The sequence below is a fragment of the Charadrius vociferus genome, unplaced genomic scaffold (genome assembly GCF_000708025.1).
Source record: "Charadrius vociferus isolate BGI_N301 unplaced genomic scaffold, ASM70802v2 scaffold556, whole genome shotgun sequence".
Lineage (NCBI taxonomy): Eukaryota > Metazoa > Chordata > Aves > Charadriiformes > Charadriidae > Charadrius > Charadrius vociferus.
This window is the reverse complement of record NW_009648647.1, coordinates 471961-487865: the sequence shown is the minus strand read 5'-3', so window position 1 is coordinate 487865 and position 15905 is coordinate 471961. Positions and strand designations below refer to the sequence as shown.

The window sequence follows — 15905 nt, the reverse complement described above, 5'->3', positions numbered from 1 at the left end:
AACTGTGCAACCACCAGATGCCCCATGTGAGGTTTTTGTCCTGACCTTACTTCTCCAGAGGAACTGGAGGTGGTGGCAGTGCCAGTCCTCTGTTGCATTCAGCTCTGGCCTTCTAAGATGAGAGTGAATCAGTGAGAGGCCAATTAGGAGGCCGCACAAGACAGGAATGCTTGCTGCTTATATCTGAGTAGCAAAGTCTCAGCATCCAGCCTGACCAGTTTGGCGGGACTGGAGGTAAAAGGCTCCATTATCCATCCCCTGAGGCTTGCAGTTCCTTCAGATGAAGGAAGTGTCTATTCACCACGCAGATTTCCAGTAAGAGAATCTGGAGAAAGCTCTTCCCGTTGTTTAGACAGATTGTGCCTTTTTATTTAATTTTATGCAGTAAGTCATCTGACAATAACGTAATATCAATGAAAAAAGAATGATACTAGAAGATGGCCTCCTGCTTTGAAAATAAACGTCTTGGCTGCACCAAGTCTTTTTACGAGCAGCAGGAGCCGATTATACAGCCACTGTTCAACTCCATTGGCTTTATCTCAATTAATGAACACTGGGCGAGTTAGGCACATATGTCAGCCTCTTCTGCAAAATGATTTAAGTCTCTCCTTCTGCAGGAAACCTGCATTAAGGCTTTGCCCCCCATTCCCCCTCCTTTCTTTAATGCAGCAGATTTTACGTACAAAACATAGACAATTCCCTCTCCAGCTGAAAACATGACAACAATAATAATGCACTTAATCAGATTATTCTCAGCTCCATTAATTCTATTTAGATTTGCAAACAACAATTAATACACAAACAGGAATATTAACATGCTAGTTGCCCAGTATCCACAGTTATTTTTCTATGAAAACTCCTATAACCACCACCTCCAAAACAGCATTGCAAATATGCAAACCTAGATGATTCAGTCCTAGTCTGAATGCCAGAGCATAGGGCTGGAAATATTACATCATCTTATATTTAAAAAAAACCAAATCAAGTAAAAGTAGTGATTAAAGGGAAAAATTGACCCAGCACTATAAAGCTTCTTAAGATTACCTGTTTGTTCTTATATCCTTAAAAATAGATGGCAACACCTAGCCTACCATGCCATATGCCAGCACTGGCCAAAAGCAGACACCTAGGCAAGACTGAAAACACGAGTGCCCTGTTGGCCCAAATTCAGCTCAAGTGATTCCCAAGGTAAAGGCGATTCCTACGCATACGGTAACTCCCAATGGATTCTTCTTCCACAGATGAACTGAGAGCCCCTCCACCCACTCGCACCCTCTTAGTCATCTCTTTTCTTAACTGAAAAAAATGCACAGTCAGATATGCTGTGGTGAAACTAGCCAGAGCAGTCTTGGCGTGTTTCGGCCTCATCTGTCTATGCTGCTGTTGATGTTGGAGAGCATCACCCACAGGGCAGAGGCAGCAAACCAGAGATCATGAAGAGTCTGTGCACTAGAACTGGGAGCTTTCAAACAGGGCAGCTCCCTCCCCAAGGACAGCATCGATACTTGCTCCCAGCTGCCAGCCCTGTCTCCTTGAGCTCGTCACTCTTTGTATGTACAGCTCAACTGATCACAAAGCAGCTGCTACAATCTACAGTCAAGCATATTAAGGGATACCAACACTCATTTCGGACTTGCAAACATGTTTCTAAAGAGACATTGTGATTAAAGTGTCATTGAGCAGTGCCACACTGCAGTCCTCACGTTGTGATTTTCCTTCCTGCTCAGGTGCCCAGGACAGTCCCGACATTGGGGACCAAGAGCTATTTCTGTAGCTTCCTGATCACAAAGTATGACACAGCAGTGAATATCCACATGGGAAGGCAGAACATTCAACCATGTCCCAACCAGCTGCCTAGTGCGATGGCAGGCTCAGAAGTTAGACTGATTTCCTTCTGAAAAAAAGGAAAAGGCGCTCACGAATGCTCAACGGCTGCCTAACAGCAGGGAGCTGACACACCAGCAGCCCACGGAAGGGGCCACCCTTCCAACTCAGGCCTGTGACAACACCTGCTCTTCCTCCTCTTCAGTGTTTCACTTAGACCCATTCACTGTTATTTATGGAGCCTTAACAACTGTCATAACTGGTGGTGCTGCCAGAACAGAGCCTGATTTCACCCGGGGGAGGTGACTGTCCCTGCCAGGGGAAACAGGAGGAAGGACAGGAATGTCAGTCCTGCACTCACCGTTAGCCTCTACATGAATGATACTGATTAACAAAAACTGCAGGAGCCAAGCAGACAAGGACAACTGAAACAGAAGTAGCACGAAGGGGCATTTCTTCTGTTTCCCCAGGGTCAATCTAATCAAACATGCTCCAGAGCTGATTTGGGTTATCACATTATTACAGCACACAGCCAGCATCAGCATCAGATATTTCCCCTTTGCCTCACTGACCTGTTTGCCTCCTTGAAAAACAAGGAGGCTAGCTTGGTACCTGAAGCCACATCTTCATCACCTTCACAGCCGAGAGAGGATTTTCATCTTGCATGGTGTTAAACACTCATTCTCTTCCCGTATTGTATTTCTTTGTTACAAAAGGAGCTGCCTGGCTCTATCCTCTCCATCCCAGGAAACCAAGAAATACAACATCCCAAAAATAAGCTGTAGAGTGGTCATATCAAGCATACATAGCCTTTTATACTACATTCTGCCTCCAGACATAAACATTTCTTATTGCTTCCAATCCCCACATCCTCAGCCACAGCTACATACCTCATTTCCTGTCAGTTGCACAGTAAGAGGCAGCATTTGGCTAAGTACACAGCCATACACTAGACCTTCTGTACACAAGGCAAAGATTCTCCGATTCCACTAAATAAGAACCAGGAAAACCACAAGTGGCTCCTTTTGCAAGTCACTGTCATTGCTTATTTATGCTTTATCATACACAGAACTATACAGAGGAACTATCAGGGGGAGAGGAGGAGAAAGCCACAGTTCTGAAAGCCACTTTTGCCCGCTCCGCTCCCCACCCCGAGGTTCAAACTGGAGTCATCCCTCATCTCACCAACCACTTCAGCCTAAATGAGGAGCCACAAACCCAAAATCCATCAGTGCTTCTGCTGGATGCCACTGTGATGCAGGCATATTGCTTTAAATGGAACAGGATAAACAGAGCAGTCAAAATACTGTATTCGTAATGGAACAGGAAATTCATACTCCTCTGGCTGTTTCCATTTGTTTACCCTTTAAATTAGCTTTAAAGAGAATCTTATTTATAACCATCATTAAAAGAAAATATATGTATGCTTGTTGATAACACATATAAAAATAAGTATTCTAAATTCAGGAATATCAACCCAAAAGCACGTTTAAAAAAACGACAACTCAAACTGCACACTGCTATTGCTGCAGTTCTGTCACTTAGAGAAGAACACAAGATTCAAGAGTGCTACACTAAATGCAAATAAAAATAATCCAGGAATTTCTGTTCCATCTTATCAGTTATTTTCACCTAAGGGCCAAGACAGAAGAAAGATTTTGAGAGCTCTTCTGGCAAAGGAAAGCATACACGTGCACTTCTGAGTGGCATATAAACGCTTCTTTGGGAAGAACATTGGTTTTCCAGAGCTCCACACACATCTGCTTTTCCCACTGTATGCAAGCTCCCCTGTTCCAAGCTATGCCTTAAGTTCTCTGCCACTGCCATGCTCCTGTGTGACAGCCGGGGCCGCAGTACCCCATGCCAAAGTCAGTTCCAGCACTTACCAGCACTAAGCACTGCATTCTCTTCAACCACTTTGGAGACATAAGCATCTGGGTTAATACAGAAGTCACTGGAGCCCTAGATAGGTGCAAGACAAAAGGGAAAAGGAATATCAAAGAACAGCAGTATGAAAGAGCAGTTCAGCCAGGTTAACATCAGGGAACACTCTACTGTCGGGGGGTTTCAGATGCTGAAGTCTCCCATCGTCATCCCCACTAGCACTGCTTTACACAACCGCAGCAGTGCTGGATTACTAACTAGTGCACCACACCATGGAGGAAGGAGGAGCTCTGTACTTTTCATAGATGCAAATTGCTAGGACAGCTACTTAGAACAAGATGCGCTATAAAACAGGCACAGTGTAACATTAATCTCCTGTCAGATAAACCTGCAGCAAAGGGTGAACGGGACTTGGATCAGAGCCACTTACCACAGCGACAGCCAACTCCAGACCCAGGGATCCCCAGCTGACAATCAGGGCAAACACCCCAAGCAAGCACACCCTGTGGAAGACAGACAGATGGCAGATGTAGAAGCACAGATTTCAAGCAGATCCTTTCACAAGATGTATTATTTGGAGTCCAAAGCAATTACCAAACCCTAAAAATTATCAGCCACTGTACCTTCACATAAACCATTCAATTTTACATGTTGCAGACAGCAGCAACCAGAGAAGTTTATGTCCAGTTGTCGCTTCCCCCCCTACCTGGCCCTGGGGCTGCAGGGGAAGGAAGAAGAGGGTGGAAGCGAAGTCTCACCCTGCTTCTAGCAGGGAAGCCAAAGACACAGGGGTAGCCGTAGGGAAGGCAGATTGGCAGATGAATGACTATAATCCCATCGCCTCCACTATCCCCACACTGAGCTTTACTTTCTAAGTCCAAAGCGATTCAAAGGAAAAATATCTCAAAAAAACCCACCCCAAAACATACTGATACAAAACCGGCCAAATCTATCCTGTTTCTAGATTAAATGGGCTTAAGTGTAAGCACTGCACAGCTACAGACAGTGGGAGGGAACACTCAGCCTGTGTTAGGACACCTGACTTTGGTTCCAGGCTGCGTGCATCTGAACAGCACCTAAGCATCCCACATAGCCCCAGAAGAAAGACAGTCACCTGCAGGCAAACAGTTCAGAGCAACAGTTTAGGTGCCTACCACAGCCACGTGAGTGCATCTCTGCGCAGATTTAAAAGTTTTGTTCTGACAGCTGGACCTCATTACTGACAGAAATAGTGGGAAGTGTCTGCTAGTGTCAAGCAGACACAAGGCAGAGGGATGACAGAGCAGTGGTCTCAGTGATACTCAGCTAGCACACATCAGTGGGAAAGGCTTTTGCATTTCTCCAACCAGCACATTAGCTCTTCACCTTTGCTGTCAGTATGTGTACTAGAGATACTCAGGCAAAAGTGCTCCTCAGCTCCCTCAGGTATGGGGATGCAGACTAATAAGCAGTTTCGTTTTATGCATGCCTATCTTCAAAGTAAAGGGACACTGTCTTGCTCTCTCAGGAATGCTTTTTCCTTCAGGCTTTGAAACACAGGAAAAAAAAAAAAAAAAAACAAACCCCAAGATATTCTTTATTCAAATCTAGTGCAAGCACCTCTGTGAGGAAGGGACATATCTCTTTTCTGCTACATTTGTCTCATTGAAGACTAGAGCCTTGAAAAAATAAATCTATGGGCCTACATTTAAAAAAGAAAAAAAAAGATTTATCCCTCAGTTTACAAACTTATTTTAATTCTGAGTAATCCCTATTCTGTGAGTAGATATGTGGGTCATCTTGCAGAAATAATGGGGCTTCACCAGACTGACCTCTGTGCACCACTCTGGAATACGACAGCTGAAGACTTTATTATGCTTTTTTCCAAATGGATGCAAAAATTATCAGCCATGGATCAGCAAGGTTCTGTGGTTTTGTGACATAAGGACAACATGACTTGGTGCTTCCAGCTGAGCATGGTAATCAGACACATTTATTGTTTTACTTTAAATGAAGATGACTGGGTCAGTAACTGATTGGTTGGCTAAAAGATCTAAAACTGGCATTTCACCATGTTCCTTGGCTGTGACACACTTGCTTCTTTATGCCATGTGCTCCCTTTGGGGAATGCCTTAATATGAACTTCTGGCTAACAGAGAATGAGATTCTAATTTAAACCCTGGGTTTACCATCTGTGCATAGACTTGGACTTTTGTCTGTATAACCTGCCAGGTATGAAGTCATCTGGCAAATAATAAATCTGAATATGCATTCCAATTATTAACGGCATCACCACGTACCAGGATAAACTCTTGGCCATGTCAGTTGTCAAACTGTCACTGTGTTTATGATACGAGCATCTTTGCCAAATATGCTAAGCTAAACCAAGCTACAAGATATGGAAAGGAATATTTTTCCTTGTAATGGGGCCTGAACATGGCAGTATTCGCAGTGCTTTTTAGAAATAGATATGCATTAATATTGCAGTACCATGGCAACAAGACTCCTCCTCATAACTGTACAAACCATTGCTTGTTCTCAGTTTAACATTTCTTCAGGTGTGACAGCCAAAGGTAAACAAGAGCAGATCGTGACACAAAAGGCATGCTACCAAGGTGTGTAGACAAATTCAGTGCTTATCATCCAACAAACACATGCCTTCACAACTTTAGAGAATTAAAAGGAGATTTTTAAAGCCTGTAAATTTAAGGGAGGATGCTCACATTACTATCTCCCAGCAGAGGCTACCAATGCTACCCAGCAAAAGGCAGACTGCCCAGGTGAGCTCCTTGTCTTTGATGCAAAAGCAATGGAGGTTTAAACTAGCAGGCACTTGCGTTCAGCTGACCGACCTTCATGCACTGTGCCTGGGTCAGGACTTACCCCATAAGAATGGCCCTGGAGTTTCTGATGAGCCCAAAGAGCACCAGCAAACATATCAGGACATGGAACAGGAGCAGGCCCAGGTATCCCAGCCACCTGCAGCAAAAAAACCCCAACACATAATCTGCAAAGGAAAACTGGTATATAAAAGGCACAGATCAAGAAGCTAGTGTGACTTGTGGGAAAAACATAGCCCTTTTCTTCAGGTAAAAGCCACCACTAATGATTAATCTCCAGAGAGTTCTGGATATTTGCTGGGTCTGGAATCAAGGCAGGTAAAAGCATTGTACACAACATGCCCAGCATACACAGTTGTGGAGAACACAACTGGACAGCATCAGGTGAAGAACAGGCATTGCAGCTTCTTGAACTTCCTAGACATTTTTAGAACATGCTTCAGTTATTCCACATGTGTGGATAGATGTTTTCTTTTGTGGAATACATTGGATGCAATTTTTTATTCAAGAAGTTTAATAAAAAGGAATGTAAGGGTATGGTGTTAACATATGGAACTAGTTCAGTTTTCCACTCTATTTAGTTTATGTGTCATACAACTACAGTGCACTTATTAGGACACAGGAGTAGCTATCTCTGTGGCTGCTTTTTCCCCAGTGTTAGAACACAAGCTACAGATTCTGTACATTGAAAATAAGTTTCCCTTCAGCTGGTAATAATCACAGAAACATGTCATGCATTTTGATTCAGACTGGATGCAGTTTGCTGTAAGAAACAAGTCAGCTGGGTGGGCCAAGAGCACCTGCAGAAATAGATAGAACCTTTGGCTCAGCCACCCAGAACACACACACTGTTGTTGCAAAATAGACCAAAACAGACTCTACAACCACTACACTACAGCATGCTACACACCTGTACCAGTCATAGAGGTCAATCTGAATTGCCAGCTCCTCCAGAGATAGCTCTTCATTCTTCCAAAAGGGGATCTCAGTTGTTTGCCTGACCAGATCATCCAAGAGACCTTGCAGTTTCTGGATAACATGCAGGTAGTCAGTCTGCTTCGTGAACATCTCCTCCAGGATGAGCAAGTTTGGTTCCACTGTTTGGTTCAGGGCCACTGCGGTATCTAGTACCTATAGTATGGGCAAGAGAAAGGAAAAAAAAAACCAACAAAAAACACTGTAATTGGAGGACAGGAAGTCAAGAAAGTAGAAGAGGATTCATACTTACTAGCAAATTACAGACAGCTTCCAGATTACTAGTCCTCTGTCTTAAGAGGCTCAGACTGCTTACCCTTCAAAAGCAACTTATAAACAGCTATAAAGTAGATTGTTTGCAAGTAGTCCTATGATGGCAACTCAGCTGAGTCTTTAACACGCGCACACATTTTGCAGCCATCAGGGTTGCTGAATGATACCATGAAATTAGAGCTAGTACAGCAACAACTGATTGTACTAAAATGATAGATTTTACTAAGAGACTTGTCTGCTTTGGCCTGCTTCCTGTTCTGGGTGTGGAAGAGTGCTGATCAGAAGCTGTTTTTAGACCTAGCAAAGAGAAGACTTCATTTAACAAGCTGTGTTTGCTTTGATATTTTTAGAAGAGCTGAAGAAAGCACCACTCCATTAACGGAAATTTTAGCACATCTCTAAGCCCAGAAACTAACAAAAAAGAAGAGAGACACAGGCACAGCCAGATTCAAGAGAAGAGGTGCTGAGCAAGTCTGCTCATTCGCACACTCCCCGTTCGCTAGCGTGTCTCCTCTAGTGCTTACCCGGTCTTGGACACCTGCCACAGTGCGGTTTGCATGGCGTAGCGAGTACGTCAGCCGGTGAATGCCATCGCTGGTCTCTCCATTCCCATAGAAGCCAACAGCAATTCCAGCACTGCAGAGAAACCAAGCAAGAAAAGGTAGAGTTAGAGCTAAAAGGCAAGCTATGTAACACGTAACTTACTGCTACAGCAGCCTTTGTAGTCACATCAGGACTTTCCACAGAAAGGGAAGCCATGCGCCTCCACAAAGGTAGTCAGCGTAGTCAAGCTCCTCAGCAACCACTAAAAAAATTCACCTGTAAACATTCGCCCATGTTTTCCATACAGCCACCAATTCTCCATATAGCATCCATATGATGAACAGCAGAACATCATCTCTTCTCCATATGTATCTTTCATTTATGACACAATAACAGGAATTCAGATCTAGCCATGGGCAACCAGAAATTCAGCCAGCCAAGCAGCTCTCCGGTGGCTCCTACAGGAGCTACCATTGCTGTGTCGGGAGACACATGCCTTCCCTGGACATGAAATACACATTGTTTCGTTACATTTTTTAAAAGAAGAACACAAAGAGCTTGCATTGACTACTTCCCCATGGTGGTGGTTCCTCTAGGCACATTATCCATGCCCTCTTCTCTACACTGTGAAATATCTATGAACATCATCTATCCTGATTTATCTTCCCATTAGAAGCATTTGTGTCACACTGATTTAGAGTACTGGGAAGAAAGGCTTAACTTAGTGGGACAAAAGCCTTATTTATTTTTAAAGCAAGCGAATTTCAAGCTTGCAGATACAATTCAACTCCAGCTGCTTAGCAAATTACCACCTATCAGCTGATTTGCAATAACTGTCCACACATATCAGCCTGCCCCAATTATGAAGTACACCATATTAGCTTAAGCCTCACTTAAAGGAGGAAGATCCTGTAGATGAGTTGCAAGCAGGAGATTATCTCATGCAAGTCAGCAATACCTCTTCTATCAAGACATCGCTGCAGGAACTCACAGTTCCTCTTCCCAAGCCCATTTTTCCTAATAATAGAGGAAGAAAGAACTTGTAAAAAGGTAACACAACTAAACTCGGGGTATTACAGGTATAAGCAAACACTACCAAGATACAAATTTCCTACTCTCCTATCATATTTAGCTTCAGAGCACCCAGGATCTTTTCTGGGAAGGTTCTCAAGACACCAAGGTTGTGTTTGTGGTAGTGGAAAGCAAGGTGGCAGTGGTGAGTTTGGTGTAAATCTGAAGTTATTCTGGAAGAAACATTTAGTTTCTTCACAACAACTTTGTGCTTGGGTTATAGCACTGCCCTCACAGAGTTGGTTTGAAGGAGGAATAAAAGAGGAAGGGAACAAGCCAAACAACAGCTTTCAGAACAAGTAAGCATAGCGCCTTTGTTTAATAGGAAGGGTCACTAAAGGATGTTAGGCATTCTTCACCACCATCACCACCCAGCTTGGAAATGAACCCAAGCAGGCAGGCCAGAGTGGGCTTTGTCTAGATAAAAGACCCTTGCACAGATTTGCTCTGGCACGTACATCAATCTGCAGTCCAAATGACTGTTTCTGCCCTCACTCCTCTCCTGCAAGAGGACAGCATCCGTCCCTCCTTTTCTGGGCTCATTCACAGAATGGTCAGGGTTGGCAGGGACCTCTAGAGATCACCTAGTTCGCTTCAGGAAAAGTGAGCGGAACAATATAGTTCACCTGGTTGCAATTTTACTCTCTCCTGACACAAGAAATAGAAGCAAAGATCATGCACTGGAAGCGGATCCACTATGAAAATCTGTGTCAGCCTCATGCTTTTTCCAACAATTGAATCTCCATCAATTATAGAGAGCTTGGCCCATGAAAGCCTCAGCTGAAGAGTCTTCCAGGGACAGTAGGCAGCCTACATCATATACAGGAAGAGAGGCAGCAGGCTCTTACTATTTAGTGTTAATACGAGAAATCAGCCTCTTCATAAACAGCATCCCTCAAACATTTTCCTAATGCAAGTGATGCTGATAATTAAAGGCAGAAAAGCTCTCTGCATTCCTCCCTAGTTGCAGCGATTATCAGAGCTTGATAACGCATGCCTAGGATGCACAGAGGTGGGGGGGATAAAAAAAGGACATACACATCCCATGCTCCTTGAACTAGAGAAGTTACAGATCCAGAGCTATGCCCAGGATAAGGCAACTCAGCATCTCATCATGGCAATTACAAACCTCTGGCTTGAATTTCCCCTTGTCTTATCAGAGCAAACAAATTCAGACAGACCCTTTCACTCTCCTGAGCAGCAGAAAACTTTAAGAGTTGTTTCTACTATAGACACCAAATAAATTCCAGAACATTCTTAACACTGCATATGCAGATCTGACCCTTTTAATTGGCAAGAGATTTTTATTCAGTCTGTTACAGCTACTAGAAGCCTATTCTTTCAGCAAAGACTTGGTAAGTGCCCAAAACCTGCTGCTTGGCTCTCAGTATTCCCAGCACAGTAGCACTGTTTTGGTGGAAAAGACTCAGAAACAGCACTGTGAATTAGCAGCAGTCATCTTGTCCTTAAAGATGCAGCACAGCTAGGTATATTAGCTAGTTTAGTCAAAGGTACCATTTCGGAAGTGCTAGCAATTACTGGCAAGTGGCTTGAAACTCGTTACCCTACGCAAAGCAGAACCACCCCAGCAGCCATCCTCGGAGGCTTCCTGTGCAGCAGCCCCACGTGAACCACAGCTTCAGCTGCCCTTAACCCTCTAGGCACAGGCACTACTCCTGAAAGAAAACACTAGAGCGACAGGAATCGGGATACAAGCCATTTAATTCAAGTAACAAATTCCTCTAGACATGCGTATCACAGATTGAATGGAAACTACACATAAAGCATTAATTATTCCATTCCTGCCCAGCCAAAGCCAGCTCTGCATTCACACCTTGTGCTAGCAAGAGCCACTTACACAGCCATTCCTTCTCCTAGGAGCCAGCTGTACAGTTTTGTGGCAGTTCCCCTTTCTACCAGGCTAAAGAGGGAAGGAAACCATCCCCGAAGCCGAAAGCCCAGGCTGGGGGCAGCTGCCCGGACCCACGCTGGGCCTGAGGAGGGGGCAGAGCTGGAGGGCAGGCAGTGGGGGAACTGCCGGTGGGGGAAGGAGAGAACCACTGCTGTTTAGTTTTCTGTTTGCATTTGGCTTCATCTAAATCCAACAGTTGTTTCAAATCCCTGCCTACACACACTGGTATAAGTTGCTATTGTTTAAAGCAGATTTAAGGATTTGCATTAGTTTTTAACTACCTTTTATTTGATTACAGGGAAACAGAGGGGCTCCTTCTATCTAAGCTCATTCTTTTAAAGTAAAAATAGATCAACTCATCTTAACCCAACATCCTAAGTCCTGGAGGTCAGGACAAATCACATGGCTTCTTGCACAAACCCCAGGAGGCTCTGTAGCCTAAGATACAGCAGATCCATCTCCCAGTACAGGATGACAAAAACATCACCCAATGGGGAAGCCTGCATTTCTGTCACGCAGTGTGGATACAAGAACAGCATTCCTGAATGACACAGCTTTTATCCACCCTAGCACCCTCTGGAAGATACTCCAACGCATTTTTGACGCTTCTATAGGAAAGTCATCTCCACTTCTGCTATTCTTGCTTCTGTCACACTCCCCTCCCTAGTGCACACACACCCCTCTCTCCTCCTGAATCCACACTGTCCCATCCTCAGTTCTTCCTCCCAGACCTACCTTTCTCAGTCTCCTGTCGCTTCCACTACTCCCAACTCTCCCCTGCCCTCCTTTCTCACTCGTATTTTTGAATAAGCATCTTAAAAATCAACCTTCCAAGCTCTTATAGGCCATTAAAAAAGTTGCCCCTGCTGTTTCATGCTGCATTTAAAAAGCCACTTGGCTACTCACTCATTTTGGTAAGTTTTAGGAAACCCAATTATGTTAGGCCAAGAAAACGCTGCACTCCTGAAATTAACACTATCATCACCGGTGCACACCCACAGAAACATGCTAGAGAGAAACAGCATGCTAAGCCAGCTCCTCAAAGAATTACATGACATGACACAGAAGAGCAGCATGCCACGATTTCTACATATTCCTACAGACTCAACAGTATGATATAAAGTACTGCACGTTGTGTACACATACTTCAGTATCACTTTTCAGCAAGACTCAAGAAATTCAAGTCTGGAGCACAGCTTTCCTGTTGCTTGTATGCAAGAGTCATGTGGGCTTAGGACACCCGTAATAAAGAACCAGAAGAGAATAAACAACTGTAATTCCAAATTAGCTTGCAACGTGACCTTCAAGAAAAGGCTTTCTGGATTATGCAAGGTATACATGAACAGCAGAGTGTTAATCTGATACAGAGAGTACATGCATGCCTTCTGGTGAAGAGATCCTCCCGTTGTAATACCCACGCACACACAGTGAAAACCCCTCTGGGTACCCAGTCACCAGTCTGAGAAGATGAACACTAGCCATTCACATCACATCCTTAGAAATGAATAATCTAACTACACCAAGTCAGCTTTAATTACAGGAACTTCATAAGGAGAGCCCTTTTTAGACTTCATGTTCTCAGGAGGAATGTTAATTTGTCTGTCTAATTACCACCTTGCACTTTCACACTAGGGGAAAGCGCTATTACTGGCACTTGAGAAAGCAAGTTTTCACCATTTATTTGTACCCATTTTTTCCTGTTATAGCTTTTCCATGAAGTTTCCTACCCACCTTCGGAGCTGAGCTACCTTCTGGGAGAGTTAGGGTCACCTAACTGGTGGATGAGATGATTTATAAGACAATTCCCCATACACAGAAACCAATCAAAATTGGTAAGGACTAGAAATGAGCTAAGTGTTCAAGGAACAATCTAGGCAAATCATTCCTGTAGCTTTGTGGCTAGAGCAACTGAGAAGACTGATTAGAGAGAGATTTTGTTGGAGGGGTCCTGTTAACCAGTTATGCCTTCCTGCTGGCTCAGCATTCTCCCTTTTGCTCAGCAGGATATATCAAGTTATTAGGAAACAGTGATCCACAGTACCCAGCAGGATTCACAGTACAAACAGCCCTCTGGAATTAAGTACTACCTAGATAAGCACCTACTAGGCATGGCTGGACTTAACTAGTTCTCAGCTAGGAAAACAATAGTCCCCTTTATGGTACTCTGGACAGACCAGACCAGGTGCCGTTTGGAACCTCTCGCTGCTTCACCATTCAAGCTACTTCTCCCTCCCTTGCATATGGCAGTGCAAACTCCCTCCCAGGTCAGCCTGCAGGCAGACATTCAGAATAGCCTTATTCCCCATCACTCTGAAACACAACAGCACCTGCCTGTCTGGCACTTCTGTTATGTGTAACGCACAGCTAGGATAGGATATATCCAGTGGACTAATCTTTAACTATTGGTATCTAACTGGGACTTCCTTCTAGCACAGATTAGATTCCTTGCGTGTCAGAAGCTGTATCTGCATTCCCAGCCAGACACCGAGCACAGAGTGCCAAGAGGCACTGGTTCAAGTGCACTGTCACATCCAGCTGCTCTAAGAGGGGCAGAACACCGACCTCGGCTTTGCAGGCGAGCGGCAGCACTTGGAGAACACCCCCACTCACCACCGATGGCACCAACCTGCTGCTGTTCAAGTGCACCAACTTCAGACTGCAAATTTAAAACTTACTTAATTAAGGTCAAGACAAATATTCATCCAATATCATTGTAGATTCAGGTAGAATCTTAGTTTTAAGCATACTCCTGCATTTAATACTTAAAAATAAATGGTACACTAGGAGTAAAAACTAATGGTTTGCACTTTGAGGAAGCCTAAGTAGGTTTCCAGTTTGCAGGCTTGACTAGGAGTTGCATCTAGTTTACCAGAATTTATATGCTGACCTTCCAACTTTAAATTGTCTCATGCACGCTCTGGGAGACGTGCAGAATACCTCCTTCTCACTCTTTCTACAATTGAAAACAAACACAACTACCACACTCCGCAGCAGCTGTCTTGGACACATATGCCGGGTAACAATAGCTAACAAGAGCCTGTAGCAGCAGCACAACTATAAATAGCATCAGCTAGAGCCTCTGTAAGAAAGGGTTAGGACCACAGCACTTTTGGTGGATTGAGAATGGATGCAGCTGAAGCTCTTGAGATCACTAAAAAGAAAGGTGACCGAGGCTGAGATTTCTTCTTTGCAAGTTGTTTTCTAGTTTGCCTTTCCATCCCAGGCACCTATTTGCAGTCAGCAAAGCATGGCAATATTTGCTAGTGCACTAGCTCTCCTCCTCAACACTGAGCCCCTGCCTCTTCACACAAATCCATCCCCAGCTGCTAAACTTACAATATAATGTCTGCTCTGCAGTGCTTGTTCCAGTACTTCAGAGGTTTTCTGTTCTCTTAAGTATGTGCCTCAAAAGAACAAATACACAGATGCATTAGTAGCACAATCTAGCCTGGCCTTCAAGAAACACGCTCGCCTCCAAGAAGATCACATACCAGATCCACCACCTATCAGCAGGTTAATACAGAAAGTGAGCCACGAGACACTGCAAAAATACAATCATCCTATTATTGCCTTTCTGAACAGGGAACTGCTCCCAGATTTGCCAGCCCTGCGGAGGGCTGGAGCCCTGGAGCCTTGGGGAAGAGTAGGATTATGCTTAGAATTGGTAAGAAACACAGTGCTCAATCCCAGGGCACACATCCATAGAGCTCAGAGTATTCATTCTGCCCAAGTCAAAACAAACTAAACTCAAGGTTCCTTCCAGAAATTTGCAAACATGTCCCTGCTTTCAGATGCCCCATCATTAACTTTCTAGGAAATGGGATCCTCATCGGTGTCGAGTAAAAAACACAACCGACCCAACAAAACCCCCAGAAAACAACCAAAATGTAAATTCTCCCCTTTTAACTTCTTCTGCCTATGTTCTCCACTAATTACTTAATTTTTCTTGGTTTTCAGCAACCCTTCTTTTCACCTCACCTCCAAAAGCTTTTTATTGCTGTGTCATAACACAAAACATTGCTGACACTAGCAGCATTACTACTAACCCTTGGAGATGGCACATGGGTACAGATAATGAGAAGCAGCAGTGTCCTACACAGGCTGCAAAACCAAACATCCACTCCAATCAAGCACCAATACTTCCAAACCCAAAAGAATAAACTGTGCCTCTTTCTTCCAAATCTTTTCTCCCACATAGTCATTTTTTTTGGACACCAGATTCTAAGAAATCTCCATCTAGACCTGATAAATATTTCAGCTTTATCCATCCTATTTAGAGCGATACGCTTCCGAGGACACGGTGTCCTTGATTTACCATTCGCAAAGTACCAAGTGCACGACATTAGCTATTCCTTTCCACATTGCTTAAACCATTAGGTAGTTCAGCAAGTGGTAGAAAGGAAGAAAAATACATTACACATATTTAAAACATACATACACAGCGGTGGAAAGAGGGATTACTGCCAACATTAACTAACTACAGGCATAGCATACCAAGCGTGAAAATGCACACACAGGATACGTCACCACAAGTAACAGAGAAGATCCCTTTAAGGCATGGACCATACCTGCACACCAGGGTTGCGATGATGACACACCATGCC

At 44.0% G+C, this 15905-nt stretch overlaps 1 protein-coding gene across 1 annotated transcript in view; it reads right to left on the bottom strand.

Moving 5' to 3' along the window:
• TTYH3 (tweety family member 3) overlaps nt 1-15905 on the bottom strand; it is a 44171-nt gene that overhangs the window by 17334 nt on the left and 10932 nt on the right. The window contains exons 3-8 of the mRNA XM_009886431.1: nt 15870-15901; nt 8300-8411; nt 7438-7658; nt 6571-6666; nt 4139-4211; nt 3711-3786 (exon numbers count right to left, since the gene is read on the bottom strand). Coding sequence (XP_009884733.1) covers nt 3711-3786; nt 4139-4211; nt 6571-6666; nt 7438-7658; nt 8300-8411; nt 15870-15901 — 610 coding nt within the window. The remainder of the gene's footprint in view (nt 1-3710; nt 3787-4138; nt 4212-6570; nt 6667-7437; nt 7659-8299; nt 8412-15869; nt 15902-15905) is intronic.